The 16,536-nt window shown below is 34.9% G+C and overlaps 1 protein-coding gene across 7 annotated transcripts in view; it reads right to left on the bottom strand.

Annotated features, from left to right (window-relative positions):
* The window catches only part of LOC128874308 (RING finger protein 207-like), an 8,282-nt gene extending 7,231 nt beyond the window's left edge, over positions 1-1,051 (bottom strand). For 4 of the 7 annotated variants that reach the window (XR_008456626.1, XM_054118944.1, XM_054118967.1 and 1 more), the window contains exon 1: positions 500-944. Coding sequence is in view for 5 of the 7 variants with exons in the window: in XM_054118944.1 (XP_053974919.1) it covers positions 500-795 (296 nt within the window). In the remaining 2 variants the exon portion in view is untranslated. Of the gene's footprint in view, positions 1-444 lie in introns of all 7 variants that reach the window. The other 3 variants (XM_054118959.1, XM_054118985.1, XM_054118976.1) reach the window with 3 other exon arrangements.
* Between the last annotated feature and the right edge of the window lie 15,485 nt (positions 1,052-16,536).

The following is a 16,536-nucleotide window of genomic DNA, read 5'->3' as shown; positions in this document are numbered from 1 at the left end:
AGTATTGACATCTGCAGAAACGACATTACTTTCTGGTCCCCCTAATATATATATAGAAAATAATGATAGTATAAACCTTGTCATTCCATGCTAAGTGGAGGAAAAAGAAACCGCTAAAAGACTATCGTTGTTACATGCAGATCTGATTAAACAAAATATAGCATGAAACAAATCAAATGAGATATAGTATGCAACCAGAGATTACAACGAATGAGAAATCTTTCTAAAGGTAAGGTATACAAAATGTTGTTTCTAAAATATAAAGCCTATGTTTAAAAGAATATCTTTGTCGATGCAATTAATAGAATACCCATTGCTCTGCAACTAAATATTTTATGAACAATCTGTGTTATTTAAGTTGCACATGAGACAAAGCAAATTTATAGAGAAAGTGGAATGAGTAGAGATGATAACATGCAAATATTAGCCAAACCTAACCCAGACCTGGGATCGTCACCCACCCTAAGGACGCCATGCAATAACAGTCGTTGTTATCTACCCGCAGATAGGACAGGAGACCTTTCCGTCAAGGTGAGGGCCGCGAATACAGCGGGCACAAAAGGTGTGAAAACAGGATAGCAGACAAGGCTCGTTGTAATAGTCGTGACAGATGCCGCAGATGAGGGGATTCCTAGGCCCACCACCGGTTACACCTGTCGTGCCATCAGTTTCGCCGACACCGTCGACTGCCGACCTCGAGCTCGCCATTGTCGGCCAAACCAACGGCGGCCACCTGGAAACCAGAAGCCAGAGAACGCGCTTCAGCAACCGTCTCGCCTGGGCACTCCTCGACATTCTCGTCACGACGTTTCACGTTTCGCGCGGTCGCATTGCGCGCGTTACCAAAACGAACTTCCGACTGACGGGAAACTATTGTGAAAAGAATCGCAAATACTGTTTACCCCAAAACCATTGGCCCGCCCGCCGCAGAAAACCCTGATGGGTAGTTTATCGGCTCGTCATTCTAACGTAGTTTGGTGGGCAACCCCGTTTGCGCCTGACGATCGGCTCTGACGTCACTGAGGTGCCACCAATCTCGACCACTTCCACGCTGGGGTGGTACGTACACACAGAGAAAAAGAGGACGGACTGCTGCCTGCTGCTGGTGCTCGTGCTGCACGCGCTTACGTATAGGTATAGGTATAGGTGTAGGTATAGGTGCGCGCACAGAGACTGTACACACAGGGGTGGTCTGACGTAAGCGTGCGAATGTGTTCGTGACCGTATGTGCTACAACCGCTAGCGATGGGTATTTATTCCCCCTTGCGAATCTCTGAACAATTTTCAACCCGCCGTACAGTGCGGAATAAGTGGACAAAATTCAATATTAGTATATATCACAATGTCAGGCAGATATCTACCGTAGAAAATGTGTGTCAGCGTGGAAATTGTTATAAATAATCATGTATCAATCATTTGTATCCATAATACAATCTTTATCTTTAAACAAACATACAGACAAAACGGCAAAAAATATCCTGTGTTCTCAACATATTTGGATACATTATTTGTTATATTTTAAGAAACTTATAAGTTTGTTTGCAAATACTTGCAACGTTTGGTTTTACATAAATTTTTAATAAGGGACCGTACGGTTGGTGTAGGGTCGCAATTGGAAGTTGAAAATTCTGTTTTGATTGATTTATGGACTTCTATAAAAATTATTTTGCACATCCTCAGCCAAAACGAAGCATATTGTGTTAAATAACATATGCGTACAACTTCTATTATTTATGAGACAAAAATTCCTAAAGAATTCGAAATATAGTCTACTAAAGCGACAATTTTACAATATTACATCATTTTCCTGTATGATAATCATAAATTCATACATACCGTTGGATCCAGAATAAAAGAAACGCTTTTACTGATTCAGAAATAAATCAAAATTTTCACAAATTTCGAGGGGGGGGGGGGGGATATAAAAAAAAAATTGTTTTTTTTTTAAATTGTTGGTATTGGTTTATAGGCCTCTAAAAATAGTGTAATGTTTGCTTGTACATTTTTTTGAAATCTCTAATCGTTTCCGAGCAAAAGTAAAAGGGGCGGCTCGGATAAAAGGGTTAATTTCTCCCTTAAAAAGCAAAATTCGCACGTACTGAGGATGGTGTAATTCATAAGTATACAAAGTTTCATCAAAATCGGGGTTTGTTAATTTTTTGTAAAATTTGTTAATTTTGTTATGATTTTATTAATGTTTATGGTTAATTTTAATTTTTTTTTTTTGTGAATAAATAGCAATATATTGATATTAGTAATGAAATTTTCATTTTTGACCACAATTTTGCTATTTGTCCGCACTGTGCGCCGTTCTAAACGTTTCGAAATATTCTCTGCAACACGTCTACAACACTTCATCTCTACTATGAAATCATTTTTCCCTGGTTCCATATATCCAGAAGCTGAAATTAAATTCCTTTAAAATATGTACAGCGGGTGTAGAATGTATTCGTACATCCATTAATTTCTCAAAAAACTTTTGTGTGAAATTGTACTTTATTAACTGCTCCTTTTATAATCACTGATATTCTACATATTCTCAAAAATCTCTAGAATATAGTTCAAACAACAATTACTAGTTTATATAATTTGCGAAATTAACAAGAGAATACGAAAAATTGGTAGAAATGCAGAAACAATAAGTATTCGCACGGTTCTTATGACGAACAATTTACAGTAAAATTTGTAACATAAGCGCATCAGTTTAGTGCTTCGTGGGAATTAGAGAACATTTTTCCAGTCAAAAAGACTTAAAAAATGCTGTAATAAAGGAATGAAAGAAGATCTAATCCCGAATAACATCGATATTTATGATAGTTAATTTAATGCTTAGAAGAGTTGCAGTAATTATAAAATCAAAAGGAAATCCCACGAAGTATTAATTATTTATAAGTTAATGTAAATTTCGTTTTTTTTTTAAAATGAAGTTTTAAATATTTGTTTGTTTTGACATCTGTCAACTGTCGTTGTTTATATTTGCTATACTCTAACAATTTCATAATGGGCTATGCCTGTGTATATTGAAATAAATAAATAAATAAATAAATATTTAACACTTGTATGAATACTTATTGCTTCTGTATTTCTATCGATTTATTGTTTTTTCTTGTTGATTTCTCACTTATACAAAATACCTAATCTTTTCGTACTGTATCTATTCTAGACATTTCCAAGAATATGTAGAATATCATTGTTTATAAAAAAAAAAAAGTTAATAAAGTACAATTCACGAATACTTTCTACACCCACTGTATACGAATTTTATGGATTTGTAAGGAAAATTTAACCCTTTCGGTCCTAGTGGGGCATATATGTTCCACATTTATGATTACTATTTACACCCACATTCTGTTGGTATTTTCATCATCTACATTTTATCTCATTGGAGCATTGATATTGCTGCATTAGTTTAAAATTTATAAGCAAAAAGCGACAATAATCACGATTTACTTTAGCATTAAATTGTAAATAACAAGAAAACAGAACAGAGTTGGGAGTGAAAAACATATACCTATTAATCTATTTCCCATTTTATGTAACTGCACGATCGGTTTGCTCTTACTATTTTTGTCACACAAAAATGCTCTATTGATTGGCGAGTATTTTAATGAACGCAAAATTTAAGAATGTCATCTACATATACAGTTGTTTTCAAACCCTGTCAATGAATTCAAATATGATCAGTCTATTTCAGTAACGTACAAGTTTATTACAAAATAACTCTTTACTTGCGTTCTTCCTCGAAAAAAAAATAAAAAACGGGGGTGTATCGAAATTATTGGCCGATAGTGTAACCATTTGAAACTGTGAAGATAATAACATCAAAATGAAACGATGTACAATTGTGGAACTTGAAATTCAGGTTTCAAATTTTTAAAGGTCATCAGATTTACTAATAGTAATTATTAAGGTGAAAAGTCTCGTTAAATTATTTATTGGAAACAATATAATTGCCCAAATAATAGATAAAGTATTGTAGCGTCTAAATTGATGCTTTTTACTTTTAAGGCGTCCTCGTAACGTGACGCCTGGGGGCACGTATTCTTCTGTACCTGCTTTGTCGCGACTCTACTCTCATAGCATATTCAACACTTTTTATTTTACGTCTATTAAAAGTAACAGACAATAGCAAATTGAATTAAACTTTTTGTTTACAACGAGGTAGTGGAATAATTTTTCCTGTTAATTTCTCCTCATACTTATTTTTATACATTTAAGTAAACAATGCGTACAAAATTTGAATGAAAAAGAAGAGAGATTTTTCGAAACGTTTCCTGAAATATAAATACATTGTTTTAAGAAAGAATTTAAAATATATTTGAAACAATAATTTCATTGTATCGTAGAAGTCTCATGAAATGTTTTCCCTTATCAAAGTTACCTGAGGGAGAACGAAAGAATACTGTTCTAAATAGAGAGATAAGGACTGTTTTGGTGTATAAATTCGCTAGCCTCGAATTTTTGAACAATCTAGACTTTCTAAGAGCTTTAACACGTTTACTGGACTACGTCTGGAAGATTTTCTGAAACAAAAGAACGTGGTTATATCTCGGAGATAACGACGAGTAATGTTTAAAAAAGCCCACAGCATACTTATTACTGGTTTATTTTATGTCAAATTGAACATCTTTTGGAGTAACTGCACCTTATTATTTAAATTTTAAAGAATAGCTTTCCTGTTTACCAACTTTTGACGATATTGTCATTTTTCATGTACTTAGCCACCATTCTGTCTTCTGGCAATTGTTATCCCGGTTTTTTAAGCAATAAATAATATGAAAACGAATTCGCCAGAACTGCACCTTGTCATTAAAATTTGAACAATTTTTTTACAACTTTATCGACTTCTGGGAACGTTTCAGGCCCGACCTAGACTTCTGGCAATAGCTTTACGCGATTTCTACAGTTAAAAACTATAACTACACAAAATTTCAGGACTGCACTCAAAGATTTCATTTTGATTAAAAATTAACATGTTTGGCCGCCCGCCTACGCTTCCAGCTCCGGGAGCGCCTTCTGGCTGCAGCGCTATGGGCTTTGTCATCTAGTAAGGAGTGTTTTTAGATAAAAATTTTCACTGCACCTTATTATTCGTGATTTTCGTAGCCAGCTCTTAGACTATACAATCTTATCCTTATTATTTTGTCCGTACGTAAATACGTAACAGTGACGTGTACACTATCGATCATTAATTTCAATACGCCAGGATACCTATAACTTTTTTAAAGAAAGACGAACATAATTATTGGTTGCCATATATTCATATTTTATAAATTAGTCCAACTATTAAATATCATAAGAGATATCTGCACTTACTCAAATAATATCAGCAGATGGTTGTTGTAAAATACGCGATATTCACAACTTGCCAGATAACGACAACGAAATAGTTTGCTTTACAATAAAACAGTATACGATCCCCACATCTCTTATAAAATCATCTTGACAGATACGCTCGAGAATAACGAATTATACATAAAAATTATTTGTAGAATGCACTGGAAGAAAAATGTGAGGTCGTTCAAATTGAAAGTTTAGAAAAATTGGTAGCTGGAATGCGCCGTATGTGCGCTCCAGTGTGCACTGCTAAGGTTGAGTATTTTAACGAACACAAAATTTAAGAATGTCATCTATCCAGTTGCTTTCAAACCCTGTCAATGAATTCAAATATGATCAGTCTGTTTCAATAATGTATGAGTTTACTACAGAATAATTCTCTACTTGCGTTCTTCCTGGAAAAAGAATCACAAAACGGGGGTGTATCGAAATTATTGACCGGTAGTGTAACCATTCGAACACTTACAAACAGAACATTGAAAGATGCTCCAGACCTAGAAGTTGCTACGAATGTCCTGAACTGCTGATTTCGAGCAAATTATTAAGGGGTTACGCGGGCTTGGAGGGCTAAAAAGAAAGCAGACTTTATAAATTTTTTCGAACAAACTAAATTAATTATATTATTTTAATTTATGTTGTTATATTTGAAAGAGTAACACTTGAAAAATATTTCATAAATTTTTTGTCAAAGAATATTCAACAATAAGAGATGGTTTTCGTAGATCCTTAAAAAAAACTCATGATAGCTTTATCTGAAATAAAAGAAAAACCAAATATTTTCTATTAGCACGCGAGGACTAAAAAGAAAGCAGTTTTTTCATAATTTTTTTCGAACAAACTAAATGAATTATATTATTTTAACTTACGTTGTTATATTTGAAAGAGTAACACTTGAAAAATATTTCATAAATTTTTTGTCAAAGAATATTCAACAATAAGAGATGGTTTTCGTAGATCCTTAAAAAAAAACTCATGATAGCTTTATCTGAAATAAAAGAAAAACCAAATATTTTCTATTAGTACGTGAGTATAGCTCGCGATTGAACGAAGGATTAAGGTGATTTGGTCAAAAATGACAACAGATCAGATCGTCTCGTAACTTTGACAACTCAAAATTTTCATCTTAATACACATCTGTCTGAAATATGGGTTCAATTTACCGTTTAAAGGACCATCTTAAACAAAAAATTGAAATTTGAATTTTTAGCAGAGTTCTATAAAAAAAAAATGTCTGTGTATGTATTACCTTGTAAAATAAGTTGTGATCAAAGAAAAATAATCCTCCGTTCGATCACTAGCTACACTCACGTAATAACAGAAAGTATATGTTTTCTTCATCTCAGATAAAGCTATCACGAGTTATCCTGACCACCGCGAGGATAGTTTTTTTTTAAAGTATCTCCGAAAACCAGCTCTTATTTTTTAATACTCTTTGATGAAAAATTTATGAAATATTGTTCAAATATTCTTCTTTCGAAGATAACAACATAAGTTAAACATACCTACTTGTTCTTAAAAGAGAGTGCACCAAAATGTACAGTATGCAACGAAATCCTCAGTATGAAAGACGTCCTATTTAACTGCCAGCATTTCCATAGAATTAGGGAAAACCTCAAGATCCAAAACAATATAAATGAAATAATGAACTCTCGTGACGATATCAAAAACTTAATTGTATTCCTAAAAGAAACGGAAATTTATAACAAATTGTAAAATCACAGACAACATAAGCTTGTACATGTAAATAAACACGCTGTAGTCCCATCAAACAGCACAACGTAAAATTATACATAATGTTAAATGTAAATGTATAAAGTCGCTCGTGACCCGAGTTGTTAATGCGACTTAAAACTTTAAAAAAAAAAAAAAAAACATAAGTTAAAGTAATATAATTGATTTAGTTTGTCCGAAGAAATTGATAGAAAATGTGCTTTCTTCGGTCCTGGAAACCCATGTAACGCCTTAATCTCTGTATCCGTTGCAGTGAGTGTTCGAGGCCATCGCTAGAAGTTGAGCGCGCTTGTGGTGGTACCTCAGGCTAGGATCTATGTGCGTGAGAGCAGCACCCCGACGTCCTCGCCCCTCAGCACCTCAGTCACCCCGTTTTCTGCACTCCTGCAGGGATCTATATGCTTAATATATATGTATACATCCGATCTGCCGACGTGTACATGTGCGAGGGTTCGCTGCTGGTACCGAACGAACGTTTGCTATACAAGAACCAGAGAGAAAGGGAGGGGCGTACCCCCGCCGTATAAAAAGCGTAAAAAACAGCAGAAAGAAGCGAAGAGGGATTATGCATATTCCTTTGTATCTGGCGGCTTTTCGTTCCGCTGTTTTTCATCCGCTGGTCGCGCGATATCGACGAAACGTTAATACTAAATTTGTTCGAGTTTTCTTCCGCGTCTCTTCTCCCGCTGACGGAGGGGGCTCGCCCTTTTAACCTACAAAAGAGGATGCCAGGAGTGGTGGCTGCTTAGCATGCTAACCCCTTCTGGAAATTTTTTGTTTCCATCCGCAGCGCGAGCCGACGATTGTCGACGATGTCTCTCCCTTTTCCCTCCCTCCACGATCTCACCATCCCTCTCTCTTTTTCCCTCCCTCGCACATCCGTAATATCCACGGCACTGGACTTTATTTCATCGTTTCCGCTCGGGTTCCAGGATTTATTTTTCTACAACAATGCCCCTGGTCTGCAAGAGAAACGAAGGAGGGGGTCCCTATCGATTGCTCGAAAGATCCTCCAGGAGATGGATGCTGCGGAAACGTGTGCTCCGGGGCTTCAATCTGCAGGAAGGAACGGAATCGACCGATCGGATTGCTGGACCTGACCCTGGATTCCAACCGGAGCCACTTTTCGCTCGCCAAGCGACTGCGTTGATCAATTAACCATCCGCGATCGGATTCGGACCTCTCACCAGATTATTACACCGCCGACTTCTACCCTACGGTCAGCTCTCGGTAATAATTCGACGTCAGCTTCCGAAACTTTTCGATTATACAAATACAGTTTTTTTTTTATAAACAATGATATTCTATTTGGAGGAGCAGAAAGTAATGTCGTTTCTGCAGATGTCAATACTTGTTTATCATTTATCAGGCCATTGTGTACCGATTGATTTTTATCGATGTGAGTTTGAAAATTTGCACACTAGATAACAAGAGATTGTTGGTAAAGAGTGCGAACATAATTGATTAAAAATAAAAACTTGTTATGAATTTATTTGTTAGAATTTAATGCGAAAGAAACGACATTACTTTCTGGTCCTCCTAATACATAGGTAAAGATCATTTGTCAAAATTCCGCAAATTCACAATACCGATTTCAATGCTGATTTCTACTGAAAATTTTGTAAAGTGAACATTTATTTCAATATTGCAAAAATAAATTTGCATCCAAATTCTCAGCTCTCTATCACGTGAATTTTATTTGCTCGAAAACAGAGTTATTCCTTGGTTATTCGTACGCTAATCAAATAATTAACGAGTAAATATAATAAAATTTTGTTACAAATACATGTAGTTGGGTGTTTAAAAGAAAAATATTTTCTTTTCTCCCAAACAGAGTCAAAAGTTTCATTTAGAGATAAGAATAGGCCTTGTTTTTGCTTCTTCTGATTTTCATAACTAGCTAACGGTACGTCGTATAGAAAATCTACATACACATTTTTGAAGGGAATTAAATTCTCTACAAAAAAGATCTCTTGTCGAAATTCCGCAAATTCACAATGCCGATTTCAATGCTAATTTCTACTGAAAATTTTGTAAAGTGAACATTTATTTCAATATTGCAAAAATAAACTATTATTTAGCATCTATTAATAATATGGCTCATGCTTTACCAAAAAAATTCCTGTACATCTTTTTGATAAGACTGACAGTGCCGCTATAATATTAAAAAATACATAGATCACATTGTAGGTACAGTGGGTATAGAAAGTATTCGTCCACCGATTAATTCCCAAAAAAACTATGTAAAATTGTAATTTATTAACTTCTTTTTTTTATAAACAATGATATTCTACATATTCTTGGAAATCTCTTACATTATCTTAATCTAATTACAAGGATATTTCGATTAATTAAAAATTCATATACATTTGTTCCCGATCGTACTTCCCTTAGATCCTTAAGAATGTATTCCAGTCTGAAGCGTCAATTTTTAAGTATTCTCGTTTGAATTTCTTTATTCTTTTAATTCGTAAATTTAAATAAAAATTCAAACGATTACAGCTTAAATAAGAAAAGTGGATCGAAGAGAAAGTTTTCTGCTCGTTCAGAATTCCTAATCATCGCTGTTAATAATTCCATTAAAAGTTTCAACGATATTAGGTCATTTGCACATTAACTTGCGCATTAATAGTTACAAGCTGAGAAAAGATCCGCGTTTTTCGCTTCGTCGCAGAGGTGTGGAAAAAATATGCACGTGGTGGCATTCATAAAGATTCGAACGAGATAAATGACCTTAACTGCATGCCATTAAAAACTTGCGCGCACATCTTTGATACGCGGTTCATACTTTCCGATGAATACAAATTTCATTTCAATAGCCTGACTGACACCATTCATGTCGGAGGGGTCTTTGCAAAGAAGCCCAATATTTGATGAAACGGAAGTTTGACGATGGTAGCGTCATAATTAGGAAGCTTTGAGTGTCGGTGATACGAAATCGAACGACCGAGTATGTTTATCAGAAAATGATTTTTCCAGCAAAGCAACGCTATTGTTCACACCAACGTGCAGCTACAGTTTGACTCGAAGATCATCGAATCGATATTTAAGCATATCCTGTTCGTTTAACCGCAATCCTACGAAAAATATATGGATCATTAATATTGTTTGGAAGTGTACGCCAGAAATAAACAATATGAGGGCCACAAACAGCGACAACAACATGGAATTTATAAAAGTAAACAGCTACATATTAGGGTGTTTGAAAAAGATTTTTTAAAGATTGAAAATCTTTTTATTTTCGAACATCCGAAATTCATGTCACGTTATAAGGTGAAAACTCCTGTGAGGCGATGAAATGGGTAGGTAGTAACAGAATAAATATGTCCCGTTACACAGCTTGTCGTGAGATATTTTTTTATATTTTAATATCTACTGATTGGAACAATTAGAACTTAATTCGACATAATTAAACATTTATGATATATATGCAGTATCATTCAGTGTTCGATTAAATATTAATAACAATTACTACTACTAATATTTTAATATCTGCTGATTGCACCAACTAAATATAAATTTCTGACAATAGTTAAATTAATTATTAACAATACTTATTATTTAAACATAGATGGGGAACATGATTATGCTGTGGTATTAATGTTTCACGAATTATTTTGTGGATGGATCCAACGAGCCTTCGAATCGACATGTCACGTCATGTCACGCGGTTGTTGTTTGGTAAAAAATGTTTGTCCTTCCCCTTCTCTACTTCGGGAGCACAAGCGAGCCACGACCCCTCGACCGACACAGGTACACGAAGGATGAGAGCTCATTCTTCGTTGATCTTTCGTTCGATATGGATCTCGCGATCGCGCGTCCGCGTCTCGCGTCCCTCCTATTTGTAGTTTCCCTTAGTATCTTAGTTTGGTTTGGTTAGTTTTAAGGTTGCGTGTACGAGTGTCTCCTCTGCCAAATAATTATTAATCAACTTGTTTTATTTGTTCGTAAGTCCATATTGGGCTCGTAACATCGTGTCAAAATATGTATGTAGATTTTCTATACGACGTACTGTTAGCTAGTTATGAAAATCAGAAGAAGCAAAAACAAGGCCTATTCTTATCTCTAAATGAAACTTTTGACTCTGTTTGGGAGAAAAGAAAATATCTTTCTTTTAAACACCCAACTACATGTATTTGTAACAAAATTTTATTATATTTACTCGTTAATTATTTGATTAGCGTACGAATAACCAAGGAATAACTCTGTTTTCGAGCAAATAAAATTCACGTGATAGAGAGCTGAGAATTTGGATGCAAACGTAGGGTCGCGGTCTTGCGAGATGGAAAACACATTTGACAATTTGTAGCCTCGTATCGTTTTACTCGCCACTCGAGCCTACCTCGAGTAGCACTCCTTTTACACCGCATAATAGCGTGTAGCCTAAATAGCAAGTTCACACCCAGCTTTTTATAGACTTTTATATGCTCGGCTCGCTTAATTTAATGTTAGGGCCATATAGAGGTCGTTATTGCATTACCTACAGCGCTGGACAAAGGTATTGGCGCAAACTAAATTTTCCTATAATATACTCCGTTGTCAAAAATACGATCCTTTGTTGAATTTCTTCGTAAATTATATTCACTGACTCCAAAGTTAAAATAAGTGCATCGTTAAAGTGTTGGCAAGTTTGTAAAATATGTTCTTAAATTACATTGTTTTTAAATATTTGCGACGATATTCCACGTATCATGGCGGGAGAAGTCTCGTGATACCCAATCGAACATCTTTGGGCTGAATTGGGAATACGAATTCAAAAACAACGTATTACGTCAACAGAAGAAGTAAAGCAAGCACTTTTGAAAGAATAGCAACGGATTAGTTCAGAATTCACCAAACAATGAGTGCATTCGACGTCTAGTCGTTTCAAAATATTATAAAAATGAATGGATTACACACAAAATATAAAATTCAGTATTGTAATAATTAATAAGTCGTAACTTTGCCAATAATTTTGCTCCACCTTCACGTGTTTATCATTACTTTTCTTTATTATACATACATATTATGCATGAATTTAATTATATTGCTTTCTCGTGTGACACTTTCATAAAATCACTTTTTTTTTTCATTTTCTGAACATAAATATATTTAAAAAGGCACTGTTACAATTGGAGGACGTCATTCGAATTATTTCGGCTTTTAGAGCCGATGTAAACCGATAGACGTCATCGCGCCTTCAAGCACGTGTAAAAGCTTTAAACGGGTTTTTCTCGAAACATCATTTTTTCATCTGGTTGCCAAGATAAAAAAAAATATCGTAATCACTGTAATATTTGCAGAATAAAATAAATTCCTATGTAGGTTCAATTTGTTGTAGGCACGTTCGCGAAAATTTTATTTCGCATAAAGATCCGCAGTCTAGTGATGATGTATTCGATTGGTTATAAAAAAAAGACTAATCCGTGCCAAGTTGCAAGTCCCTATCTCGACTGGTAAAAAAGTAAACAATAAAAAGCAAAAATCACGTTTTCGATCATACTCTTATACTCTTCTTGACTGGAACCATCTCAACCGAGTCTCCCTGAAAGAGAGTCGGGTCTCGTATCCAAAATGACCGTTGCCTAGAAATTATAGGAAAAAAAGCACGGCCTCCTCTCCTATGTGCCAGGGAAATACTCGACCGACGACTGTACGTCGGGTAGCGGCGGAGAGTGGATATCTGACCCTCGAACGGGTCAGTGAATGCTAATTCCGCGAGCCGCCTCCTCATCCCAACAACCGCAATGTACTTCTCCTTGGGGCTGCTGCGGAACCGGTCCAAAAAATTCATCCCTGTAGAAGGCATCACGGAAATTACTGCGTCTACATTTCCACGATGCACGACGTGTTCCACTCTCGCGTCTCGCGTACCGGTTCGTCATCTTCGCAGTTACTCTTTGTAAGCGGCATCCTGAGACTCGTCGACTGATCACGACTTTGAGATCACTCCTCGCTGAACAGAAAACAGACTGTTGTGTGGAAACTAAACTGTGTGCGAGCTTTTATATAAAGCTCGTATGTTACTAACCTACATTTAGAGGGGAAACTCTATTATTCACTTCGTTATAATAACGCATCTGGCGAAATATTCGCGTTAATATCGAATTTTCAGTTATCCAATGAGCTTGTTATCTTTAATATTCATTACTAGACTGCGGATCTTTATGCATTTATAGGACATCTGAATGTGCAAGAAACTACAAAATGCAAAAAATATGCAAGAATATTAAAAAGATTGAAAGTATAAAGTTCATGTTATAACATTTGCAGAATAAAATAAATTCCTATTTAGGTTCAATTTTTGTAGGCACGTTCGTCAAGATTTTATTTTCCATAAAGATCCGCAGTCTATTCATTACTAACACTAAAGTGACTAGGTCAACGGTGCAACACCTCTGTCATATTATTCTTAGCGATAATATTTACTTTTCAATAGTCTATCGAACTTGTTAATTTGAAAATTTTGTATAAATTTAAGGGTGATTAAGTAAACGATACAATATGTACGATATAAATTGTCAGATCATGTGAACAACGGTGAGTTTGTAATATTAATCAAACGTTTGTTTGTAGCAATTACGAATATTATATTGTTTTGTAATTTTTAAACGAAGCCTTTTAGAAGAGAAATTTAATATTCGATATGTATACCGAAACCTTATTTTGGGAATCGATCCTGCGACGTGATAATAACGCGAATAATATGCAGATATCTAAATATAGTACTTCAGTTTGCCGTGATATTTCTTACGATTTTTAAAACTACGACCTAATCAAGTTATCGTACATTTAAAAAAGTACAAGGTAAATTTAATACATTACCTATATAGGGTGTAACGGTTGCGAATATCGAGCTAATTTTGTCTGTCCCCTGGTGCTCGTTATATCACAGGTCGACTGTTTCGTGCATTTATAGCTTTAATTTTCTTATACCTGAATGAATTCCAGTCGTGAGTTTCCTAAATTTAAAAAAAGCTGGCAACACGCTTAACAATGAAGCAATTGAGTAAAAGAAATCGCCTATAAATTCTCTCCGACGCAAAGAGGGAAACATACATAATAATTAGACTCTGGATTTACACTTACACTTTACACTTTACACTACACTTTTGCACTTTGCACTTTATATTTTGCACTTTTGCACTTTTGCACTTTTGCACTTTTACACTTTTGCACTTTATACTTTTGCAGTTTACGCTTTTGCACTTTACACTTTTGCATTTTGCACTTTACACTTTACACTTTCGCACTTTTTATACCTAAAGATCTTATTACAAGTACGCAACCATTAGATCTTTTATACCTGTCGAAGAAGAGGGAAAGGGTGAATAATAATAAAGGGTAAATTATCTCAAAAAATTGTTCATGTGTTCATTAAACAGTTCTTTAGTATGTGTCAAAACATAAAAATATTTTTTTCTATACTTTCGCATTTATGAATTTTTTAAGAATAGTATTCATCTGGCGAGCGCTCAGGGTGGCCAGACGCCTTAAGCGAAATACTACATGTTACTATATGCATTATAAATGTTTAATTAATTCGAATTCTATAAATGCCTCGTTGTAAATGCCTTCAAACATGAAAAATCATGTCAAAATTTCAAGCTTTGATCCCTAACATTAATACTCCCACTTGGTTATAAACAAAAAACAGCAGCAACGAACGAAATGACTCGAAATTTATCACCGTTAACGTAGACGCGTTAATAAATGCGTCAGCGTTGATGCATCGATTGGTTGGAACAAGCAGAATTTCACTAGAGGATTCTACGGATAGAAGGGGTGGGGTGATTCCAGTGAAATCCTATTTAATTTTTCAATCGAAAACTAATGCACGCCCGCGACTTTCAATTAATTGAACTCAACATTCGTGACGTTACGCGAATTCTCGTTGCATGTGTGCAGCCGCGCGAGCACGCGAACGCTCTGCATACAGTGTACACGCGTCATTGTAACTTGTCAAGAGTTACATGCCCGTTTGATCCAACGTTACTTGTGTGCAGCGCGATACGATCGAACCACTGAAATTTCACCGTGTCCCGGTGGTATATTAATATTCGTTTAATGCAGCGGCGACGATTATCGATAGAACGCAGTGCGAACTTACGCGACGTGCAGGTTGTTCCAAAATCATGGGACGCACAGTGCGGAAAAGTGGACAAAATTCGATATTAGTATATATCACAATGTCAGGCAGATTTCTATCGTAGAAAATGTGTGTCAGCGTGGAAATTGTTATAAATAATCATGTATCAATCATTTGTGTCCATAATACAATCTTTATCTTTAAACAAACATACAGACAAAACGGCAAAAAATATCCTGTGTTCTCAACGTATTTGGATACATAATTTGTTATATTTTAAGAAACTTATAAGTTTGTTTGCAAATACTTGCAACGTTTGGTTTTACATAATTTTTAATAAGGGACCGTACGGTTGGTGTAGGGTCGCAATTGGAAGTTGAAAATTCTGTTTTGATTGATTTATGGACTTCTATAAAAATTATTTTGCACATCCTCAGCCAAAATGAAGCATATTGTGTTAAATAACATATGCGTACAACTTCTATTATTTATGAGACAAAAATTCCTAAAGAATTCGAAATATAGTCTACTAAAGCGACAATTTTACAATATTACATCATTTTCCTGTATGATAATCATAAATTCATACATACCGTTGGATCCAGAATAAAAGAAACGCTTTTACTGATTCAGAAATAAATCAAAATTTTCACAAATTTCGAGGGGGGGGGGGGGAATTTAAAAAAAATTGTTTTTTTTTTAAATTGTTGGTATTGGTTTATAGGCCTCTAAAAATAGTGTAATGTTTGCTTGTACATTTTTTTGAAATCTCTAATCGTTTCCGAGCAAAAGTAAAAGGGGCGGCTCGGATAAAAGGGTTAATTTCTCCCTTAAAAAGCAAAATTCGCACGTACTGAGGATGGTGTAATTCATAAGTATACAAAGTTTCATCAAAATCGGGGTTTGTTAATTTTTTGTAAAATTTGTTAATTTTGTTGTGATTTTATTAATGTTTATGGTTAATTTTAATTTTTTTTTTTGTGAATAAATAGCAATATATTGATATTAGTAATGAAATTTTCATTTTTGACCACAATTTTGCTATTTGTCCGCACTGTGGGACGTGCTGAAATATGCGAATGGTAATCGTGGTAATTCAAATCGGAAAGTCCTTTAGCCTTTTCCAATCCGAGATTTTGTTCTTAAAGTAACTGTTTCGCAATACTCGCGTTCAAAAATATAATTGGAAACTTAAAAGTATAATCTGAAAGTATAGTCTTACTGCTTTCATACACGTCCACGATAAATCGATACGTATATCTACACATACATTGGTAATACTCGAGAAATTATTGTAACGATAACGTTGACTTGTTACCACGCAACTTCTCTACGTTCTGTTTCAGATTTTAATGAATTATATCTCAGTAACGGCACGGTCAATAATTGTTTTATTTTTT

This window comes from Hylaeus volcanicus, chromosome 1 (genome assembly GCF_026283585.1).
Source record: "Hylaeus volcanicus isolate JK05 chromosome 1, UHH_iyHylVolc1.0_haploid, whole genome shotgun sequence".
Classification (NCBI taxonomy): domain Eukaryota; kingdom Metazoa; phylum Arthropoda; class Insecta; order Hymenoptera; family Colletidae; genus Hylaeus; species Hylaeus volcanicus.
This window is presented reverse-complemented; position numbering and strand designations above follow the sequence as displayed.